Source organism: Molossus molossus, unplaced genomic scaffold (genome assembly GCF_014108415.1).
Source record: "Molossus molossus isolate mMolMol1 unplaced genomic scaffold, mMolMol1.p scaffold_m16_p_1, whole genome shotgun sequence".
Taxonomy (NCBI): Eukaryota; Metazoa; Chordata; class Mammalia; order Chiroptera; family Molossidae; genus Molossus; species Molossus molossus.
The window spans coordinates 200,690,722-200,715,093 of record NW_023425344.1 but is presented as its reverse complement, the minus strand read 5'-3'; the positions used below and the strand labels follow the sequence as shown (position 1 = coordinate 200,715,093).

The following is a 24,372-nucleotide window of genomic DNA, read 5'->3' as shown; positions in this document are numbered from 1 at the left end:
GATGTTTGCCTTGTCTTGCAGGATAACAGTAAATGGATTAATGGCATGGATGAGCAAATTATGTCTTGGGCTACTTCCAGACCTGAGGTCAGTAAAGATGAAGGCAATTATATGGTTTTTCTCAGCAAATCTTCTCATTGTAAATGCTTATATGTTTGTTCCCCTAGTGTCTCCCATAGAGGCTGGAATATACTTGGTAACCCAGTACATGTTTGTTTGAATGAATGGATGAGTCTAATTTTGAGATGATTGTATTTTCTAGGACTGGCACCTAGGAGGTAAATGTGATGTCTACTTGTGGGGTGCTGGCAGGCATGGACAACTGGCAGAAGCTGGAAGAAACGTAATGGTACCTGCAGCAGCTCCCTCATTCTCACAGGCCCAACAGGTAACTAACAGGGTAAAGAAATGGAGAAGAAATTTGGGAACTGACGATTCTGGTTCCCTAGCTGTCAGTAACATACTGTGGAATAAAATTTGTACATTTCATAGTCTATTTATTATAAGGAATTACTAAAAAAGAGTCATGTTATAGCTTCCAAATAAAAGCTTTCTAAGGTTTTTATCAGACTTAAGTTTTGCTAATAAGTTTCTAAATTTTTCTTGCTTTTATGTGTAGTGAGTTAACATCTTGATGCATTAGGCCTAATCAGTATATAAAAAGTTAAGGTAATCCTAATTACTTGATTCTTTCTTTATGGCCATAGACTTACTGGGATCTTGAGCCATATTTAATTGACACCCCTCCCCTCTTCTAATAATTGTGTACTATATTTCCAAATCTTTCTTGAGGCAACCACTTTCTCTTTTGTTCTTCTTTACCTCATTAAGTCCCAGAATGCACTATTCTTTTTCCTATATATCCCTTCCAGTTTTGACTCTTGCTGACCTATAGCCCAGTCTTTAATATTTTCCTATTATCCTTTCCTCTTCTTTTATCTATTTTGTTGTTTCTATTATTATTTGTACTCTGCACAATTGACTGAGATCCATGTAGATAATATGGTTCAGACTATCTTAACTAGTCAAATGAGCCTCATACATCTCTTAGTGAAGTAAGCAGTTTTATAATAATCAAGGGCTTATAGGAACCCATAGTCACATTACTCCCTCCCTTATAGTGAAAGGATAAAAAAAATGATGAAAATATCTTAGGTATATATGGAATCATTTTAAATGTTTGCATGTTAAAGCTATATAATAAAGGGTAATATACTTAGTTGTGTCTTTTTATACTAGGTCATATGTGGTCAGAATTGTACCTTTGTCATCCAGGCCAATGGCACAGTGTTGGCTTGTGGGGAAGGAAGTTATGGCAGATTAGGACAAGGAAATTCAGATGACCTTCATGTGCTGACAGTTATTTCAGCCTTACAAGGTAAAATTATCCTCAATTAAAACCTTGTCAGAAATTATAGCCTAACTATAGGAATGTTTGCTTATGTTAGAACTCAAACCTTTGCTAGTCATATAAGGCTTCACTTTATTTTGCGGTTCTTTAGACATGTACAGCCTTAATTTTCACATTTTAAACAATATTATTTTGCAAGTTACTTATCATAGCAGTGCTCAAACTCAGTGGTATAAATAACTGTTTTAAGACCCACTGGAGAATATAAAATTCTTTAAAATTGCAAAACTGTAACTAGGTAACTTATCAATAACAGTAGCAATCATATATGTATTTCATTAAAATTAAAAATCAGTTAATATGGATACATACTAAAGACTTTAAAGGGCATCTCTGTCAGAGTTCTCTGTGACTTGGAAAAAGAATATCTCTGGAGAAACCACTGCAGGAGACCCTGGTTTGTTTCTTAAGTTAACTTGGACTGACTTGAAGCTTACAAAAAGAGAAAAGAAGGTTTTTTAAGTAAAAGTATACAAGTAACAAGAAATTCAGAACCAATTCCTGAGTACCTCTGAGTTCTGTTCCTTGAGATCTAAGTGTGAAGAGTACAGTAGTGAGGGTGGGAGGGCTGGCTGGGTTCCTAACTGGTTCTACTACATCCTGCCTCTGGGACCTTGCACAAGTTACTAGACCTCTTTGTGACTCAGTTTCCCCAGTTGTAAAAGTGCTGACGATCGTATCTGCCTCATAGGTTCTAAGTTAAAATAGAAAATGAGATAGGAGTAGCTAGAACATAGTCCTTAATAACTGTAATTGCTCCCATAACCCTCTTCCTTGTCACGTTATTATTTTACGTGACTGCTTCCAATTTTTTAGGCGGTTTCTACAAATTTGATTTAAAATTAAGAAATTGTTTTTATTTCTGTAGTACTATTTTAGTATATTTCAATTCTGAGAATATTCTGTAGCAGCTACAAGTAAAGAGGGGAGTTTTAACATATAGTAACAGGGTTTCTGCTCTGTTCCAGGCTTTGTGGTGACTCAGTTGGTGACTTCCTGTGGTTCTGATGGGCACTCGATGGCCCTGACTGAGAGTGGTGAGGTCTTTAGCTGGGGAGATGGTGATTATGGCAAACTCGGCCATGGGAACAGCGACAGGCAGCGGCGGCCCAGGCAGATTGAGGCCTTACAAGGAGAAGAAGTGGTGCAGGTCAGGCAGGACATGGATAAGTTTGGCTTTGAATGTAAACATACTAGTTGTTTAATTAAATTTAGGTAATGGGAAATAATAGTAAAAATATATTACACAATCATTATAAGAGATCCGCTGCTTTTGGTTGTGTAGATTCATTCTTGAGCTTGTCAGAAGTTTGAATGTGCTTTGATGTTAGAATGGACTCCTTTTTCCTGAGCCAGCTGCTTGGCCCAGGCTAGGGTGCTGCAGGTCCTTGGAAGAAACATTATGCCAAACATATTGCCACACAGTTCTTAACACACAAATAAATGGAAAGCTTTGCTTTCAACCTATAATTATTGTCACAAAGGCAGAGTTCATATACATTTTCTGGAAAATCAGTTAGTGATATAAAATAATATTGTAAAGTTGCATAGCACTTTTGAGTTTACAGAGAATTTCCCTTTTCATTATTTCATGTAGTCTAGATCATCTGTACACAGGTGAAGAGTAGCAATAGTTCTTCCAAGGTATGCTGTTTATCCTGGTCTTCCTGAGGATGATGAGATAGATCAGACTTGGGGGAGCAAGAGGGCCATTTGGGCAGATAGAACATACTGGTCTTTGAAGATCCTGATTTGTCAGTGAAATTTATTATTGTACTAATAACCAAAAATTACTGATTCCTTTTTTTCTTAGTATCCCCTTTTAAGAAATTATTTTCTCCTTGGTTCTGTCTGTAGATGTCTTGTGGCTTCAAGCATTCAGCAGTGGTAACTTCAGATGGCAAACTATTTACCTTTGGGAATGGTGACTACGGTCGTCTGGGTCTTGGAAACACGTCTAATAAAAAACTTCCAGAGAGAGTGACTGCACTGGAGGGGTATCAGATTGGACAGGCACGGAATAATTAAATTATATGTTCTGTCTGATCATAGTTGCTTATGTTCTCTGTGTACTCTTAGACACTGTCCTTTCAAGAAAAAAGGAATCACCTGTTATATTTAACTTTATGTACATTATGCTTAGCTTAATTGATAGTTCGTAATTTTTTTCTTATGTGAAAATTAAAAATATATATATTTTTTCCCTTTATTGATTTTAGAGAGAAAGGAAAGGAAAAGTAGAGAGAGATAGAAACATTGATGAGAGAGAACATCGATTGGCCGCCTCCTGAATGCCCCTCATTGGGGATTTGGCCCACAACCTGGGCATGTGCCCTGACTGGGAATCGAACTGGCGACCTCTTGTTGCATGGGTTATGCTCAACCACTGAGCCATACCAGCCGGGCGGGCCTTATGTTAAAATTTATATGTTTAGTCAATTTAAGTTTGTTTGTCATATATTTGTCATATTTGATTCCACTTTAATTCAGCATGTGCATATTTTAAAGTTCTCTCCATAAAGTACTAATACAACTTAATATAAAACCTTTAAACAGTACAGACTTTTGTGACTCCTATCCAGTATGCTGGAAGTAGATGGTTGAACTGCAGCATCGCTGATAGCTACTACTCTTAAGCAATAATTGTCCCTGTCCTATACATATTGAAACGTTCTCTTGACAAGGAGATAAGATACTTTATCTTTTTCTATATTGTTCCTTAGACCTCTCTGGTATGAATACTTTTGAGTCATATGTACTTTTCCCCTATCTTTTGTGCTCTTTGATTCTGAGTTAGCCATAGATATTTGAAGGATTTCACTTTGAAGAAAAAAGATGTGTTTTTTTCTTTGTGGACATTAGGAATTATTTTTTGTTGACAAATTTTTGTTTTGTTTTTTAACATATGTAAAAGGCCCTTAAACCAATAAAAATCTTTGTAAACATAGCCAGGTTTTCCATGGAAGTAGAAAAGAGGGTCCCAGAAATGGGTATGTGTTTTAGGTACTATGATTTGCCTTACTGAATACCGGTTATTCCTCCAGGTGGCTTGCGGGTTAAACCACACTTTGGCAGTATCAGCAGATGGCTCCATGGTGTGGGCTTTTGGAGATGGTGACTATGGAAAACTAGGCTTAGGAAATTCCACTGCAAAATCTTCACCTCAGGTACCACTATTATCTTTAACCTAGGACAATATAGCTTTTGTCTCTATTTAGCCCTTATGGTAATTCTTAATGAAGTTTAGAAGTTTCTGCTGCTTATTCTTAAATGTTCTGCATTCTATAACTTGATTTTAAATAAACCATTAATAACTAAACTGGATGTAAAAATTCTGCAAGGATAAGTGTCTGTCTCTGTATACAGGCTGAACACCATGGAGACTACTTTCAGTGTAAAGAAGAGATAATATAAACGTATCTCCAGGGTGTCTTATGGGGGAACCATGAACAGTCTTATAGCTGTCATTTCAATGTATTATTACCACTGAATTATAAAGATATGCACCTCTGTTTAAAAAATAATAGAAAGGAAATTTGAGTGCATAAACGAATAAATTAGAAACTCTTACCACATTATAGAAGATTTCTTGGCTCTGCAGAAGACCTCTTACACAATTCTTTTATGTGGGTTTTCCTAACACATTTAATAAGCAGTATGATTTACAAATATTCAGTTTATATTCAGCTCCAGATTCACCATCATATATAGTCTGTGACATATGAAAAGTTAGATGGAATTCACAAAACCAGAAAGTCCCTCTCTGGAGAACATTTAAAGCAGTTACTGTCACCTCTGAAAGCAGAATAAGTCTGACTGGGAGCAGCCCATGGCTGACATGGTCTTGCTGTAGTCTTTAAAATGCCACAGATTTTTCTTTGGTTTCTGTTATCCAGAGGAATGCTTCCACTTCACATGAGTTTCTGGGGATTTTTTCCAAATGCCCTGGCACACTTCCTCCCCCAAATTCAGCTAGTTTGCATAACAATATGGGAAAAGAACATTTAGGGGTGTGGGTTTGGGTGGAAAGAGCTAATTAGCTGTTAGTGGTTTTACTGGAAGATAATTCTTGAGTTTATACATGCCAGTAGGTAAATTCAAGAGTATTCTTTTTCCTTTTTAAGGTGTGCTTTACACTTTTATTTTGCAGAAAGTTGATGTTCTTTGTGGAATTGGAATTAAAAAGGTTGCTTGTGGAACTCAGTTTTCTGTTGCATTGACCAAAGATGGTCATGTGTATACCTTTGGTCAAGGTAAGGCATTTCATTGCATTGCCTGTTTTGTGTACCCATATATTATAGAACCATTTGCCACCCTGATTTGTAGAAAGTGCTATAAATTGAGTAATTTTTTGTTCTGGTGATAAATGGGTTTCGTGACCTTCATTTACTAACTACTTTTCTGCTCCTCTTTGTGAACTTGGTCATAAAGACAATCTCCTCTCCATTGATGGCACCTCATGCCAGAGTCTTCACTCTTGCTAGAAGAGTTCCTCAGAGGCCCTTACCCTCCTCCTTTTTGCTGCCTTCACCGTGCTGCCACAAACACTGCCTTGACCACCAGGGTACCTCTGGATCCTGCCTCATTTCCGTAGTCCTTCTAGGGACTGGAGGTTCAGGTCTTAGGAATTCATATGCTCAGGGTTCACATCTTGAGGGGCAGAAGGAGCTGAGGCCATGTTATCAGAAAGTTTTGTGGGGTTCTGTGGGCTAGAGCCTGAGAAGAACCTGCTGCAGTAGGCAGTTAGAAGTCACTTAATGCTTTTTTGTTGCTGTTGTTAATCCTCACCCAAGGATATTCTTTCCATTGATTTTTTTCTTCTTTTTTTAGAGAGAGTGGAAGGGGGGAGGGAGAAACATTTATGTAAGAGAGAGACATCGATTGGTTGCCTCACACACACATCACGACCCCCAGACTTGGTCGGGGGATTAAACCTGCAACCTAGGCACATGCCCGTTACTGGGAATAAAACCCCCGTTTGGTGCATGGGCCAATGCTCTAACCACTTAGCTACACTGGCCAGGGCCCATGATTTTTGAGAGTACATTTTCAGTACAGTGGTGAGAATGGAAGTTAGGTTGTAGATGGTACCTGAGCCAGACAGGCCTAGAGGACATGGAGAAACAGGAGCTGGCCTGCACTTTTTAGAAATGTGGCAGCAAAGGTAAAAGGAGAAGTTGGCCAGAAGTTTGAGGACAAGACAGATTGAATGATGTCTTTTCTTAGAATGCAAGACCTTTAGGGCCTTTGTGAATTATGTACCAGTCCTCTCAAATATTGGGACACTGGACTGTCTCTTGGTTTGAAATACGCTACTAATTTTAATTTAATTTTATTTTTATGAATAAGACTGTGACATTTTATAAAGAAACAGTTTCAAACTTTTTATTCACTCAGTATACCTTACCAGAATAACAGCTTTGGCCCCAATGAGTTATATATGTCATTGCCATCCCACTATAAAATTTAAATGACTCATTAGAAAACATAAAAGGACTATGATGTGCCATCCATAAATTTCCTCTTGCTATTTTTTTTTTTTTTTCCAGATCGCTTGATAGGCTTGCCAGAGGGGCGTGCTCGCAATCACAACCGGCCACAGCAAATCCCTGTCCTGGCTGGAGTGGTCATCGAAGACGTGGCAGTTGGAGCTGAGCACACACTGGCTTTGGCATCAACTGGAGATGTATATGCCTGGGGGAGCAATTCAGAAGGACAGGTAAATATTTATCTTGCTTGCTACTCTCATATTCTGGATATCTGACAACATTCTTCATTTGGGAAAGGGAAGGGATATGCTAAGGACCTCATGATGTCTACCATAGTGCCTCAAGCAAATCACTGCCACAGGACTGATTTTTTTGTGAGTCCAGTTGTGCATCTCTCTCTTTCTTTATTGTGGCCAAGTAAGTATTATACCACGGTTTTTCAAAAATATCACAGCACAAAGATTAAGGGGATTTACTGTGTGTGTATATATATACACACACACACATATATATATATATCTGCACACATTAATAGGTGCCTGGCAATAGTGAGCAGCACTGTAAGTATTTGCTACTATCATCATCATCATTTCTGCTACAGTAATATGTGAGGTTAGACTAGGAGCATCAGTTGATCTGGAAAATGGAAAGAATGAAACAACAGTACTTTCATATTTTGTTTTGTGGTCAAACACAGTGTACATTTGTGTTTGTGCAGGAAGTCTTGTCACCCCCATTATACAGAGGAGTGAATTGAGCCTTTAAGAAGTTAAAAGACTCAAAGTTGATGGGTTTAGCCTATCCTATCTATGGAGGAGGGAGGGACTTTGGTGGGAAATGTAGATGCCTGCTATTACAATGGCTTTCAGCCCCACATGCAGAGCCACATCCCCTTCCTCTATAAATCCTCCCTGGGTCTGGCTGTCGATAGAGTAGGTAGTCTGAAGTCCTCAAGTTCAAGGTCCAATATTATTCATTTTGACTCTATTGTCTCCTCACCAGTGTCTTAACAGATGAGGAAGCTGTTCATCATTGTGGTTGCATGTTGTCTTAATGAGAGGAGAGTTGACACTGAGCACACTTATGGCAGGTCCCTGACAGGACCTTAACATAATCCTATCTAATGATATTGTGGTCCTGAGTTGCTGGAACACTGGGTGTTCCAGTCAGACCCTAAGAACAGAGATCTGGAGAAGAGAATCTGCTTCTGTAATTGCTTATTTATTGTTACACAGGCTAACTGTGTTAAAAATCAGGAAATCAGCCCTGGCCAGTTTGGCTCAGTGGTTGGAGCATCGGCTCTCAGACCAGAGTGTCTCGAGTTCGGTTCCCACTGAGGGCACATACCTCGGTTGTGGTTTGTCCCCAGCCCCGGTTGGGGTCATGTGAGTGGCAACAAGTCGATGTGTTGCTCTCAAATCCATGTTTCTCTCTCTCTCTTCCTCCCCTCTCTCCCTGCTGTTCTATCTGAAGATAAGTACAAAAATCTCCTCAGGTGAGGATAAAAAACAAAAACCAGGTAGTCAGTGTGTTTTAAGTAAAAGCTCTATAGAGCATTGTTATTTTTTTAGCTTTCTAAAAATGTATTTCCTCTCCAGAAGTGGAATTCAAGGATGTGTTCATTCATTAAGTCTCATCTGCTAGATTTGGAATGGCTTTATTGTAGCTTAGTTTTTAGGAGACAGTCTGAGCTCTGAGGACCATTCGGATAGAGAAAAATCAGAATTCATTTCATTATTTGTGGCTTGGGACAGATATTAATCTATTTATATCTGCTAACATCTAAGACAGATTTCATCATGCCGGCTTCCTCTCTTCCTCTTTCTAATTGAATCTCTGTGTATTTGTAATGTATCCCCAGCTTGGCCTAGGCCACACCAACCACGTTCGAGAACCAACCCTGGTAACAGTTTTGCAAGGGAAAAATGTTCGACAGATTTCAGCTGGCCGCTGCCACAGTGCTGCATGGACAGCGCCACCTGTCCCACCAAGAGCACCAGGTGAGGGATGAAATACCCATGCCACTGCAGCTTCTCTTTCAGCAGTACCCAGCTGCATTGTCTGCTTGCCTGTTTCAGACTGCATCCAGACATCGTTCTAAACCATGAATCCTTCCCCCACACAACCAAAGCACTCTTTGTGCTGCCAACACTGTAAATACTTTCATAGCAAGAGTTCTCCTGCAACTCTGTTGTGAACCAGTTGCCCTTTCTGCACCCCCAGAAGAAGAAAACATATCACTTAGGCAAGCAAAAATTTATAATATTAGAGCAGCAACTAAGTGTATTTTTATGTATAAAAGAAGTGATGGCCCTGGCCGGTTTGGCTCAGCGGTTAGATCATCGGCCTGCGGTCCTGAGAGACCCGGGTTTGGTTCCCGCTAAGGGCGCGTACCTCGGTTGCAGTTTGTCCCCGGTCCTGGTCGGTCGTGCGGGTGGCAGCCACTCGATGTGTTCCTTTCACATCGATGTTTCTCTCTCTCTCTGTTCCTCTCTCTCCCTCCCACTCTACCTGAACAAAAAAAGGGGAAAGTGAGGATAAAAAAAAAAAAAAAGAAGTGATGAATTGTGGCTTTCTGAGGCCTGCTGTTAGGAATAAAGATTAACAGCCCTGAGACCATTTGTCAAATTCTTTACCTCAGTTAACCATTGAAACATGAGGCTGTGCATTGGCACAGCAAAAAAAAAAAACTGTTGCCATTTACTCCAGCATGTAGCAGGACTAATGAGCTGTTTCTACCTTGTTATTGTTTGTTTTGCTTTTAATTTATTATGAAATCCTCATAGATCTACAAAAATATATAAAGAAAAATAAAATGTATATTTATATACTTAACATCCGACTGTGTACTCTTGCACGATTAGATCCATCTTTCATTCCCCACCAAAAAAAAAAAAAAAAAATGTAACTACCATAAGTGTGGCATTTATTCTTTTTTTTTTAATTTTAGAGAGAGAGGAAGAGGGAGAGAGATAGAAACATCGATGAGAGAGAACATTGATTGGCTGCCTCCTGCATATCCCCCACTGGGGATTGGGCCCACAACCTGGGCATGTGCCCTGACCAGAAATCAAACTGGTGACCTTTTGGTGCATGGGTCAGCACTCAACAACTGAGCCACACCAGCCAGGCACATTTATCATTCTTATGCATTTCTTCATATATGGACTATTTCTTTCCCAGGTCCTCAAATCCTTTCTTTCTACCATCCTCTGTAATTGAAGGCACTAGAATTTCCCTGAAATGACCTTGTGCCTGAGAGCTCAGCATTCTCTTCCTTGTTTTCCTAACCTTTCTACTTAGCCACAGGTCCTTAGGAAAGACTCCCCATGGAGATTTTTTTTTTCTCTTAGATATTTCCTAAGAGAGAAAGGAGGACTACCAAGTAGATTCCAAAAAACAGGAGGCAGTTTCTGGTTCACAGGATCTACAATGAGCAGTACTGCCCATGCACTGACAATTTCAGGTACTTAGGGGCTTCTGCAGCTTCAAGAGGGATTTTCCCTCCCACTTCAGGACAGAGGCTGCATGGTGTGGTGGTTTAAAGTTCAAACTCTGGAACCACACTGCCTGGGTATAATCCTGGCTTTTCCATTTATGAGCTAAGTGACCTTGAGACTCACTTTTCTTGTCTATGAAATGAGGGTAATAACAGCACCTATTATAACAGTGGTTCTCAACCTGTGGGTTGCGACCCCTTTGGGGATCGAACGACCCTTTCACAGGGGTCACCTAAGACCATTGGAAAACACATATTTCTGATGGCAGTTCATAACAGTAGCAAAATTACAGTTATGAAGTAGCAGTGAAAATAATTTTATGCGCCCTGGCCGGTTTGGCTCAGCGGTTGGAGCGTCGGCCTGCGGTCCAGAGAGACCCGGGTTCGGTTTCCGCTAAGGGCACATACCTCGGTTGCAGTTTGTCCCTGGCCCTGGTTGGTCGTGAGGGTGGCAGCCACTCGATGTGTCCCTTCACATCGATGTTTCTCTCTCTCTCTCTTCCTCTCTCTCCCTCCCGCTCTATCTGAACAAAAAATGGAAAAATGTCCTCGGGTGAGGGAAAAAAAAAGATTAAAAAAAAGAAAATAATTTTATGGTTGGGGGGTCACCACAACGTGAGGAACTGTATTAAAGGATCGCAGCGTTAGGAAGGTTGAGAACCACTATATTATAAAGAGCTATAGTAGTAAGTGAACCAATTCCTGGCTCTTAGAATGGTACCAGGCACATAAAATTACTCAATAAATGTTAGCCTTTTTTTTTATCCTCACCCAAGGACATTCTTGCATTTATCTTCTGATAGAACGGGAAGGAGAGGGGGGAAGAGAGAGAGAGAAACATCTATGTGAGAGAGACACATAGACTGGTTGCCACCCACATGACCCCAACCGGGGCCAGAGACAACTGCAACTGAGGTACGTGCCCTTAGCGGGAGTCGAAACTGGGTCTCTCTGGTCTGAGGGCCGACACTCTAACATCTGAGCCAAACCGGCCAGGGAAGCTTTAATTAATAGTAAAATACCTCTGGGAACTGAGCTGTACAAATCTTTATTTACAGGAAACTCAGATCTAAGTTGAGTATCTTGTTTCTACTCCTTTATGCATTTTTTTAGAGGATAACCATGGATACAGTCTTCGTAGTCTTTGCTTCAGCTCTTATTCTTGCAGTGAAAAGCTTTCATGAATCATGCACCTATATCTTTCATTCTGTCATGGTCACTTTCTGTTAGATCCCTAGTAAGTATGGGAGGTGACTCTGCTAAGGTGCCCATTTCCATTTTCCAGAACTGCCTGCCTGGTCTTGGCCCTCACCTTGTGTTATTATGAAGTTGACAATTATTGAATATGAAAGGAAGAATTTGGGTTTTTCTAGTTTTTTTGTGAAGGTACTATTTCAGTCCCATATTTAAATGGGAAACTAAATTAAAGAAGGAAAAAAACAAGTATGATAAATACAAAAGATGTTTTAAAAACCAACACAAGTTCACTATAAATTAAGAATTGCTGGATAGATAAATTGATAAATATGTGATGTAGCAAATATAGCAAAATATTTATTATAGAATTTAGATGGTAGGAATGGATGTTCATTGTACACTTTTCTATGTGTTTAAAATTTTTCAAAATACTGAAAATGCAGGCAATGCATTTTCCTTTATACATGTCCATTTGCTTTCTGGGCAGGTGTATCAGTACCTCTGCAGCTGGGCCTGCCCGATGCAGTGCCCCCCCAATATGGGGCATTGAGGGAGGTGAGCATTCACACCGCGAGGGCCAGGCTCCGGCTGCTTTACCACTTCTCGGATCTCATGTACTCATCCTGGAGGTTACTGAATCTCAGCCCCAACAACCAGGTAACATACTGGCTTGGGAAACAGTGCCCATGATGTGCTCACCAGGTCTGGGTCTTTCTTTCAGCCTTCGGAAAATTCTTTGATAGCTAATACTTCTTACTTTTAGCACCCAAGAGAGGTAGAAAAAGCAACAATTCTGTTTCCATTTTATTATTGGTTTAGTGATAGTTGAGATATTGGTAATCATACTGCTAGACACTAAGTGGCTTTCTCTCTGTGTTTTGGTTTGTCTAAACCTCAAGGAAGAATGAATGGCTAAGTATATATATAAAGTCCATTATATGATTTCAAAACTTAAGCACACAAAGCTGTTAGTACCAGTTGAAGCTGTTACATGAACGAGTCCACAACATTTAGGAGACGTTTTGTTCTTCTTACAAATGCACTTTCTGGGTTCTATGAAAGGGGGGGGAAGGGAAGATAAAGTAAATTGGGCTGATTTGACCGTATTTATGGAATAATCTAGAAATAAAGAAGGAAAGCATGCTGGCTATGTTTGTTTAATTGTAGGCATGCCTGCCAAAATGTATATCAGTTTATAAAACTGTTCACCAAAAATATTTTGGGGGAACCAGTCATGGGGCAGATGAGAGATTTGACAAATCATTGTTAGTAGATAATCAGCCAGGTTATGGAATACTGTGTGCACTAAACAGAGTGCTAGCAAACTGTTTGTAATTAGTGGGAGAACTGTTTACTGATACAAAGTTAAGTGAGAAAAGCAGTAGAAAATCATATAAACAGTATAATCTCAATAATGTGAAAAATGTATGTCTATATAACATGGAAGGAAATAGATCAAAGTGTTCATGGGCCACTATGGAAAACAATATGGCGTTTCCTCAAAAATTTTAAAATGGAACTGCCATTTGACCCCGTAATTCCACTTCTTGGAATATATCCTAAGAAACCTAAAACACCAATCAGAAAGAATACATGCATCCCTATGTTCATAGCAGTGCTATTTAGAATAACTAAGATCTGGAAACAGCCCAAGTGTCCATCAATAGATGAGTGGATAAAAAAAGCTGTGGTACAGCCCTGGCCAATTTGGTTCAGCGGTTAGAGCATTGGCCTGTGGACCACAGAGTCCCGGGTTTGGTTCCCACTATGGGCATGTATCCCAGTTGCAGTTTGTTCCCGGCCCCGGTTGGGGTCGTGTGGGTGGCAACCAGTCAGTGTGTCTCTCTCTCACATTGATGTTTCTCTCTCTCTTCCTCCCTCTTTATCTCCCACTCTATATGAAGATAAATGCAAAAATGTCCTCGGGTGAGGATTTAAAAAAAAAAAAAGCTGTGGTACATACACACAATGGAACACTATGCAGCTGTAAGAAAGTAGGTTTCTTATCCTTTGAGATGACATGGAGGGACCTGGAGAGTATTAAGCTAAGCAAAATAAGCCAATCAGAGAAAGACAAGTACCACATGATCTCACTTGTTTATGGAATATAATGAACAAAATAAGCTGACGATCAAAATAGATCCAGAGACATGGAAGTAGGAAACAGACTGACAAACCTCAGAGGGAAGGAGGATAGTGGGTGGGAAAAGATAAACCAAATAACTTACATGCATATATGCACAACCAATGAACACAGACAATTGTGTGAGGAAGGCAGAAGGGGGGTGGAGAGTGGGGAGGAGGGTGTCAGTGGGGAACATCTGTAACACCTTCGACAATAGAGATAAAAAACAAAGTGTTAATGGGACCGTCTCCATATGGTAGGATCACAGAAGATTTTATTTGTATGTATTTTTGTGTGTCCTTTTCTATATTTTCCAAGTTTTTAAAAATAATAATCATATTTTATCAGAAAAATTATTTTTTAAAGTGACTAGTTACTCATATCCAGGTTTCTGCTTTTAAAGCGAATTTTTTAAAAAATTGTATTCTAAAAGTGAATAGTGTTATTTCCTTTAAGCCTTGGAGTATACCATTTCTGATAAGCTTACTTTCTGTTACAGAACAGTACATCTCATTATAATGCTGGAACATGGGGCATTGTGCAGGGACAGCTTCGGCCTTTGTTAGCCCCAAGAGTCTACACCCTCCCGATGGTGCGTTCCATAGGAAAAACCATGGTTCAAGGAAAAAACTATGGACCTCAAATTACAGTAAAGAGGATATCAACCAGGTTAGCATGTTTGTGTATGTTTTACAAACTAGCTAGCATTATTTCAGATGAACATTAGTAACTAATTTCTGTGAGCCTTAGCTTCCTCTTTGTAAAATAGGACAGTAATAGTGCTTACGTTAGTGCCCAATGTGGTTGTGGTGGGCCTAGCACAGTGTTTGGCTGTTGTTAAGTTGGCCTCTTCATTCACTGATAGGAAGATATCTTCAAGTACACTTTGTGGTGATTAGGGAAGTTTTATTTTATTCTGTTTTCCTTTTCTTTTAAAGAGGACGGAAGTGTAAGCCTATCTTTGTCCAAATAGCGAGACAAGTAGTTAAACTGAATGCATCAGACCTTCGCCTGCCCTCCAGAGCGTGGAAGGTTAAGTTGGTTGGAGAAGGGGCCGATGATGCTGGAGGAGTGTTTGATGACACAATCACAGAGATGTGCCAGGTATATTCATTCACTGTTGGCCATTTTACTATTTCCAGTGTTCATTCTGTCAGACATGTTTTTATAAATGTAGCAAGGATGCATTTGTGAACCTTATATAAAGTCATGCTGTTAATGATGTTAATGATGTATAGGTAAATTATAGTAAGGGTTTGTGAAATGCTTTATGAGGATACCTTACTGAATAAATGTCAGTGCATAGCCATCTACCAATGACTCACCATCTGTTGTGCTATAATATTGGCAGGGAAAACAGCGATGACACATTTATATTTATGTAACAGACAAATCCGGACCACTCATGTGCTCTGATATATTCTGGTGCCCTTGGAACTGCCAGGCTCCAGGTGAATTAGAAAAACAAGTCTTCAGATCGGCAGTGGCAGCTTTGCTTCCAGATCTGCTCCTACCCTTCAGCCTTACCAGGATTTTTCTGATAAATCTTGTGACTAAAACAACACATAGCCATCAGTTATTGCATCTATTTGAACATCACTGTACCCTACTGACAGGTGCCCCAGCTCCTGCCCTGGACTGACTTTTTCATCTTTTCATCTTAGTTCTGCATACTGCAGGATATTTCCTACCTGGGGGAGTTCCTAATTTCATTTTAAATTAAAACTGCAAAACAGTCATAGAGAGATGGCTGGTTGTCCCATAGCATTATAAAGTTCTCAAATATTATTCAAATATTATCTTTTTAGTATGATGTTTAATACAGTTAGTTTATTCTCTTGATGTATTTGGCTTTTATTTCTCAAAAATTTTTTCTTGCCCTGGCTAGTTTGGCTCAGCGGTTAGAGCATCGGTCCGTGGACCAGAGACCCAGGTTCGGTTCCTGCTAAGGGCACATACCTCGGTTGCAGTTTGGCCCTGGCCCTGGTTGGGGTCATGTGGGTGGCAACCACTCAATGTGTCTCTCTCACATCGATGTTTCTCTCTTTTTTTTCCTCCCTCTCTCCCTCTCACTCTACCTGAAGATAAATTCAAAAATGTCCTTGGGTGAGGATTAAAAAAATTTTTTTTTCTTTCTTCTACAGGAACTTGAAACTGGTATTGTTGACCTTCTTATACCCTCTCCCAATGCTACTGCAGAAGTGGGTTACAATAGGGACAGGTAAGACAGTCAATAAATGTTTATGGAATGTCAATAATAATAATAATAATAATAATAACAACAACTCACATTTATGGAGTGCTTAGTATGTGCCAGGCATTGTTCTAAGTGCCTTATATGTATTATCCCATTGAATTCTCATTATAACCCTAAGGAGTAGGAACTACCATATTCTTTTATTCACAAATAAGAGAACTGAGGCACTTTTATCACGTGATATTTAGTATGGGACCCAGCTCTTATAGGGGGAGAGGAAACTCAGATTTGATAATGAAACCTGACTTCTTTTGTGATTTTGAAGGCCAGCATGGCCTCTCCTCAAGGAATTTGCTGCATCAAAATTTATTTAAAAACTTTGATATACTATCAAATCACAGCACTTAGTATTTGCAATTGTATATTATTCCTGTATTTGCCAAATTTTGAATTTTTGATCTTGTGAATTGTACGTGGTCAATGAAATGATTTTAGGAAATAGGGCATCCTGGAGCGATAGACCATTCACTTGCCCTTTCACGGTTCTTCTAAAAATAACTCCAAATACGGCCACTGTGCTATCCAAAACAGCACCTGCAGGCCACACGTTACTGTCGAGCACTCAGAATGTGTGGTTAGAGTAGCTGAAGAACTGAATTTTAAATTTTATTTATTATTATTTTTTTTAATCCTCACCCGAGGACATTTTTCCATTTTTTGTTCAGACAGAGTAGGAGGGAGAAAGAGGAAGAGAGAGAGAGAAACATCGATGTGAAGGGACACATCGAGTGGCTGCCACCCGCACGACCAACCAGGGCCGGGGACAAACTGCAACCGAGGTACGTGCCCTTAGCGGGAACCGAACCCGGGTCTCTCTGGACCCCAAGCCGACGCTCTAACCGCTGAGGCAAACTGGCCAGGGCTTAAATTTTATTTAAATAACATGGCCACATGCTGGGCAGTGCAGGTCTGGACTAATGCTACAACTGTTGGGTAACTTATTTCTAATACAGTTGAGGACAGTTTTGTATGAAATGTTTTCTTTAATTCTGCAGGTTCCTTTTTAACCCTTCTGCCTGCCTTGATGAACACTTAATGCAATTTAAGTTCTTGGGAATTTTAATGGGTGTTGCCATTCGCACAAAGAAGCCTCTGGACCTCCACTTGGCCCCTCTAGTGTGGAAGCAGCTGTGCTGTGTCCCACTCACCCTGGAAGACCTGGAGGAGGTGGATCTGCTCTACGTGCAGACCCTCAACAGCATTCTTCACATTGAAGACAGTGGGATTACCGAGGAAAGTTTCCATGAGGTAACTGCTGGCCAGCCCATGCTTCTGCTGGTGTTGGATAGAAATTTTTTTTTTTAACTCAGCTATTATCTTCTACTTGCTGTCTGGCTGACCTACGCTATGTCCCATTGCCGCCCTTAGAAGCTCAACCCCAGCAATTTAAATTGCTGCTAACAGAGAGAGTTAGCTCTAGCACTCAGTTTCTGCTCCTTCCCCTTTAATCCATCTTCTATATGTTAGAGGACCAAGAGAACCGAGGTGGAGAGGGAGGCCTGGGGTAACCACAATTCGTCCAACCTGCTTTAGGGGAGAAAGATTCAGCCACATTTTTAAGTACAGCCAGATGAGTCAGCATTCCCTGCTGATCAAGTAACCTGATCAGCTATCTCGATTGCCTTGTTTTTATCCTTAGAAATCTTGGTGATGTTACTGTTTTGCTATATTTGTGAGTAACATACTTTTTGTTATCATTTCTACCATGTAGTGAAATTTTTGTTTCCTTCTATTCTTAGATGATTCCTCTTGATTCTTTTGTTGGCCAGAGTGCTGATGGCAAAATGGTTCCCATTATCCCTGGTGGAAATAGTATCCCACTCACATTTTCCAATAGGAAGGAGTATGTGGAGAGGGCCATTGAATACCGACTTCATGAGATGGACCGACAGGTGAGGTGAAACATTTTGGGAGGTGCACAGTGAGTATTCGCCTTAGTCTCCCAACAAGAGCTGCATGGTTACTACCAAATTTTAGCATATGAATTTACCATTTTGATTCATTTGTATCTATATTTAAGCCCCTATTCAGAACCTTTTCAGGCCATATTTCTGGGTCTCCTATTTTCTTACTCAAGGCCTTTCTTAGGTCAGCTCTAAATTGGTCACCGGCTGGATTGAGCCCAAGCTCTGACCCAAGCCTTCATACCCTGCATTCTTACTCTTCCTCATCTCTTACTGCTTTCCAGCTCAGTGTCCCCACTCCAGCTTGGTCAGTCAGGGTCCCTGTGAAGGAACCCCTGAACACGGATCTTGCAGTCCCACGAGTGCCTCTTCCCTTTTCCTGCCACGCTCCTTCAGGCCCCAGCTGAAAATGCATTTCTTCTACAGACCAGTTTTGCTATAGGTCCCTAACCTATAGAGATCTCTTTTGTTACTTAGAAATTCCTCAAGATATCACATACTTCTGTGTTGTGGTCTAAGAATTAGGCTGCAGAGTTTGGGTCTTGTTTCTTCAATTAGCTTGTAAGACATTAAATGAAGAATGTATTCTTTCTTTCCATCTATCTATACCCTATATATTCTTATTCTATGTTGATATGTAGTAAGCATTTAATAAATTATAGAAGTATGATGAGGGATTATAGAAATGAATATTGTGTTCAAAAATGATTTTTTTTTTTTTTGGTCAGTTCGCAATAGCCACTTCAGTAATCCTTTATTTGCAGAACATATTAGGGTTGTAGTGAGAGCTGGACTCAGGTTCTGAGGCTGTGACTAATTTAAAATGTATATATTCTATACCCTTCACTCCTGGTTCCTTCTTTGACTCTGACTTTGGGCCAATTCCAGTCAAAACACTAAATCCCTTAGTTTAATGAGGGTGGGTTCTGTCAGCAATGCTGTTTACATAGCCAGAGCTTAGGATTTGTCTCTAGTTCTCAACTATTTTTAATCCTCAGAGAGTGAATAACTGATTGAAAATGCATTGATCACCTCCTGCATACCAGGCATGGTCTGGGCACCTTCATGTACAGTTTTTCCCATAGTTAACTCTGAGATAAGGATTACTACTCCCATTTCACAGATGAAAACACTGAGCTCAGAGACATGCAGTAGTATGCCCAAGACAGAGCCAGGATCTCAGACCAGGTTTAACTTCATGGTCCAGGCTGTTCTGCTGGCCCTTCCTCTGAAGGTTGCATTGACCCTCCACTCTCTGTCAGTGGTGCTCTGCTCTGCCCTGGCTTTGTTCCTTTCTCTATGAGTAGGCCTACTTCCTCTTTCACTTCCTCCTCGTCTCTTAGAACACAGTGTTCTTCCCATAGCTGTTCCCAAGTGCCTCCTGCCCAAGCAACCAGCCCATACTGTAGCTTCAGTTTTTTTAGACAGCTTTTGGTTTGTGTTCTATCAAGCATGACATCTTGGTTTTGGCAGACTTTGGATGAGGTATTTTAATATCAGTAGAGACCACCCTACTGCCAATTCTGTTTCTTAGTCCCAGGCATGAGAACCCTAGGACCTTCCTCAAAGTATGCCTGCTGTGGAGGCTCTCAGGTTTTGTTTTGTTTTGTTTTGTTTCTTATGGTAGATAGTTTTGAGTTTGCTAAGAGTGAAGGTGTACTTATGAAACAAGCCTTGAAGAGTGATGAGTCTGTGTGTAGGGGTTGCACTACTTGCAACCTTGGAAGACTTCTTCCACACAGAGTATGGGCAGCTCCTAGCAGCTCCCACTTGGCATTCCCCTGCTGGGCTGTTCTCAGCACTGTGCTGGGAGAACAGAGGCAGTACAAACTTTCCAGTCACACAGACTTTCATGTAGTTACTCAGTTAAAATTCTCATCATAATTACGTGAGCAGCAGTTGTGTGCCTCACTCTTAAGGTGAGGAAATTATGGCAAAAGAAGTAGTAGAGCTGGGGTTTTGAACCCAAGTCCCTAATTAAATTCTCAGTCCTTTCTACTGCCCTGCTACAAAGGACTCTCCAGTTTTACTTTCTTCTTTGTACTTTTCTAACTTTTTTTTAACAATGAATACAAATAATTTCTACCAAAAATTGACTGTTTTCAAAAGAAAAATATGTTACAAAAACAGGAGAAGCTAGACATGTCCTCTAAGAGCTTCTTGCCCTGCCGAGGAGACTAGCAATCCCACCTAGCACACTTTCACAGCCCGTAGCCACATGTGGCATGTGTGAGGAAGTGGGGTTGACACTGGGGAGAGCCCAGCAGACTGGGATTTTGTGGGGGAGGGGAGGTGGAGTCCTAAATTGGACTTGAACTAGGGCCAGAAGGAGTATCTGAGTCTCACAAGCAGGGAGCAGCTCTAACACAGGGTCAGCAGGAAGGAGGGTGGGCCGAGTGCATGGGCACTCATGGCTGGAGTGCTCAGGGGTAATTAGAGGGTCTGGGGAGCGGCTGAGCAGGCTGGAGGTGCCAGCCCTACTGGGTCCATGATGGGTGCCCAGGTTATGCACACATGTTGAATGAACTAGCTCTCCTCGGGGCAGGTGGCTGCAGTCCGAGAAGGGATGTCCTGGATCATCCCCGTGCCACTGCTGTCCCTCCTCACGGCAAAGCAGCTGGAGCAGATGGTGTGCGGGATGCCTGAGATCTCTGTGGAAGTCCTGAAGAAAGTGGTGCGGTACCGGGAGGTGGATGAGCAGCACCAGCTGGTGCAGTGGTTCTGGCACACGCTGGAAGAGTTCTCCAATGAGGAGCGGGTGCTGTTCATGAGGTTTGTGTCTGGAAGATCTCGACTACCAGCCAACACTGCTGACATTTCTCAGAGATTTCAAATCATGAAGGTTGATAGGGTAAGTAAGCTATTTCTTCTTCCTTGATAATATCTGTCCTTCTTGCATGTTGGGAAAACCAAATTGTGTCCCTCAAGTAGGTCTGCCAATTCAAGCTTAATGCTTGGAATTTCCAGATTAAAATGAAAAAATGAAGCAGAAAAACTTGTTCAGAAACATCATATAACCTCAGTAAAACAAAGTCCTAAACAGATGTAGAAGGCACACTACAACCAACAACCTTCAGTAATTCCCTATATCTTCTTGAGTGAAAGCTAAGCTTGGCAGAGGGATTGTCATGTTGCCTCTGTCTCTTATTTCCTACGCCTTTTCATTGTATGACATCACTGGAACGTGGTCTTGTTTGTTTTCATGAAGATACTAACCATTAACTGGTGCACACACTCCTGAAGGAACTTGAAGACATGGGGAGCAGCGATAATGTGCTCTGCAACTACTTGTGTGGTGTGCCTCATGGAGCAGCCAGTGCAGCTTCTCTGTGGCTTGATGAAAGGCCCCAGCTGCAGAGCCCCCGCCCAGCTGCTGTTTTGACAGATGGCTTAGGAATAAAAGGGCTTAGAGTCTTAAATGTACGTTGCTGCCAGAGTCATCTTTCTCAAGCACCCATCTGACCATGTCACTCTCCTCCTTTCAGACCATTCAGGGGCCCCCTGTGTTGACTCAGGACAAATGCTGGTCACCTCCAGGCCTCTGCCCCACTTTGTGATATAACCTCTTGACACTTACTATGTTTTGGCTATAATGGACCGCTTGTCTTTCTCCCTGACGGACCATACTGTTTTTAAACTTCTTTGCCTTTGTGTAGGCTATTTCCTAGCTTTATCAAGTTCTACTTAACATACTTTTCCATCTGTGCCTAACAAGCACATATCTGTCCTTTAAGCTTAATGTCATCTCCTCCAGGAAGCCCTCCTGCTTTCCTGTGTCCCCTATCATTCCTGAGGGCAGACTTAGATCTCCTTCTATCCACTTCCTGGACACCTGGTATATACCCCTCAAACCCAACATTAAGTTAGAAGTGTCTGTTCCCTCTGTCCCTGCTCCCTACCTCCTCCCCAAAGCTGGGCAGTCCTCCAAACAGGGCCCGTGGTGTTTATTCTGGAAACAGTAAGGAAAGTATGGCCGCTTCACACAAGGGCTCTTCCTGCCAGTTTCAGCAGTTTTCAGTATCTGCCTTTCTGGTGTTTTTCCAGTACCTTCTCCTGGAGGTTGCTATTGCCAAAGCCATCCCTCCCCCACTGCCTCCCGAGGCTGCCTGCCCAGGCTCCACTCCTGGGCTAGGCTTGTTGGGGAGGCCACGCACAGGAAGGGCTATGAAAAGAGCCTTTCCATAAATTTTCTACATGACTTGCCAGAAACTATAAGTTGTAAATCTGTTTTGTTGCTTCAGAGAGAGGTGGGGAGGAGGAACTGGTTTATTTCTATTCAGCCCAGGGAAAAACCTTGCCTTATATCTGTCCAGGGCTACCCCTGACATCCCTGGAATTAATCCACCACTAATCCCCTGCCAGTGGGTGGGGGGTGTTGGCCTCAGAAAACTGACCACTGTGCCTCTCCTTTGTGACTGACTCTTAGACTATTTCTCCCGTTTTCAAGTCCGAGCCACCTGCTAACGTTTCCCTCAGTGCCTCTGCTGGTTTGGGTTTTTCTGCATTCAAGCTTTCTGTGTCATCTCAGTTAGGCCCCTGGGCCCTTCATCTCCCACCTCTTCGAAATGCACTCACCTGGTGTAGGGTGTAGGTCTTGGAGAAGGAGAAGGAGGCTGGTTTTAAGTGGAGGTTGAGCAAAACAGAGTGGGCAGGTTCTTTTTTAAAAACTTATAAAATCAATGTAATATTGTTATAGTTATTACAGTTTGGAAAATGTTTGTGTTTGCTGGGAGGGACAGGAAACGTATATAATCCTAGCTCTCTAGTAGTAGCCATTCTTACCTTTCACCTGTGTAATTCCTCCCAGTCTTTGCCTCAAGCATACACATTTTTGTATGATGTATTTAAAATTTTGTATTCTGCTTTTTTCTCTTGACAGTCTGTTCCCAGCACTTTTCTGTTTTGCTACTAGTCATCATAATTATCATTTTAAATGACTGCATCACCGTCAGTTAAATGGATGGGCTGGGATTTAATTAACTTCTGCTTCCTCATTTGAGCTGTGTGCTGGTGGCCATGGCGGGGCAGGGGTGGGGGTGGGGGCAGAAGCGCGGCGGCTTCCTAACGATTGTTCCTTCCATTTCACCAACTCTGTTGGGGGATCCCTGAAGCAGCTTCACATTTGTACCCTTTTGGTGAAAGGGAACGAACTTTGTTGCACTCTTATTTTGTGGCGGGCACTGTATGAAGCGTGTTCCCTCAAGTAACACTGCCAGTCAGGGCTTGTTCTCACTTTACACATGAAGGCACTGGAAGAGTGAGGAGAGGAAGGGAAGCATTTTTGCCAAAAGTCTTGATGGCTATGGACACCAGAGCCCATGCTCTTTCTGCCATGGCCCAGTCTCCGCTCCCCTTGCAGCTGGCCACTCAGTCATGTCTGTGGAGCCCATCTAGAAGGCAGGGGGGTGCTTTCCTCACTGGCGGTGGTCATGGGCGCCACTCTACCTCCATGACACCCCGATGCCGCACTCATGACTCTGGGTCTCTCTCCACAGCCTTATGACAGTCTGCCTACCTCACAGACCTGCTTCTTCCAGCTGAGGCTGCCCCCCTACTCCAGCCAGCTGGTCATGGCCGAGCGCCTGCGCTACGCTATCAACAACTGCCGCTCAATCGACATGGACAACTATATGCTCTCGAGAAACGTGGACAACACGGAGGGCTCCGACACCGACTACTGACTGCTGGGGGTGCTGCCACCCCATTTTTCTCAGTAATGCTCACTTCCAGTTTAATGTTGATTTACTTTTATGGTAACTACATAGATGTTTTAGGAACATAAACTGACATTATAAACAGTGGCCACATTTAGTTACTCTAAATGTAACAAAGAAATTAGATGTTTTTATTTTTCTGTGATTGTACCAAAAAAAAAAGACAAAGTGCTCTCAGTCAGGTTTTTCCCTTCATATTTTTGGTCACCTTTGATAAGTTTGCATGAAACCATTTTGGTGCATTTTTTAGTTGGGAATGGTACCTTTTTGTAAACCCACCCAGTGAACATGAAATTGTACATTGTGTATAATTGTTCATTAGAAAGGACAGTTTTACATGAATATTCATATATTTATTTTGTTTTAATTTGAATTGCCTGTGCGGGGTTCTTTATGCAGAGAAATAAAGCCAGTCAGGAAACATAAAGTGAGCTGCTTCTGTTACTGCCAGCGGAGCTTCTGACAGAAGGAGCAAGCTTTCGGGTAGTCTCTCCGACAGCTTTTTGACCCATCAGAAACATTCCTTCCCACTGAGAGTGGGCTTTGCTTGGAAATGACATAGTAGAGGGCCACGTGGGCAGAGCCGTCCCTGGGCCTGGAAGCCCCTGTTTTCATTTGTTCTGTCCTGGGTTTCTCACTCTGTTTCCTCAGTCCAGAGGCCTTGCTTTAGCCTCTCCGCCCATTCTCTCAGCACCACCCTTCATCCCTCAACATAGCTGGCTTATGTGTAACATGCTAGAAAGAGCCTTTCTTGAAGCCCTGGATGCCTAGTGTGG

General features: G+C 41.6%; 1 protein-coding gene across 27 annotated transcripts in view; it reads left to right on the top strand.

Moving 5' to 3' along the window:
- Positions 1–24,016, top strand: part of HERC1 (HECT and RLD domain containing E3 ubiquitin protein ligase family member 1) — a 236,115-nt gene extending 212,099 nt beyond the window's left edge. For 19 of the 27 annotated variants that reach the window (XM_036265948.1, XM_036266229.1, XM_036266016.1 and 16 more), the window contains 17 exons: positions 22–87; positions 263–388; positions 1,240–1,378; positions 2,380–2,561; positions 3,269–3,424; positions 4,456–4,578; positions 5,562–5,664; positions 6,961–7,130; positions 8,762–8,900; positions 12,084–12,253; positions 14,221–14,390; positions 14,660–14,825; positions 15,866–15,942; positions 16,974–17,226; positions 17,718–17,870; positions 20,428–20,733; positions 23,378–23,692. In XM_036265948.1, coding sequence (XP_036121841.1) covers positions 22–87; positions 263–388; positions 1,240–1,378; positions 2,380–2,561; positions 3,269–3,424; positions 4,456–4,578; positions 5,562–5,664; positions 6,961–7,130; positions 8,762–8,900; positions 12,084–12,253; positions 14,221–14,390; positions 14,660–14,825; positions 15,866–15,942; positions 16,974–17,226; positions 17,718–17,870; positions 20,428–20,733; positions 23,378–23,563 — 2,685 coding nt within the window. In that variant the 3' untranslated portion in view covers positions 23,564–23,692. Of the gene's footprint in view, positions 1–21; positions 88–262; positions 389–1,239; positions 1,379–2,379; positions 2,562–3,268; positions 3,425–4,455; positions 4,579–5,561; positions 5,665–6,960; positions 7,131–8,761; positions 8,901–10,253; positions 10,280–12,083; positions 12,254–14,220; positions 14,391–14,659; positions 14,826–15,865; positions 15,943–16,973; positions 17,227–17,717; positions 17,871–20,427; positions 20,734–23,377 lie in introns of those variants that run through there. The other 8 variants (XM_036267182.1, XM_036267102.1, XM_036267259.1 and 5 more) reach the window with 7 other exon arrangements.
- The last annotated feature ends 356 nt before the right edge of the window (positions 24,017–24,372 follow it).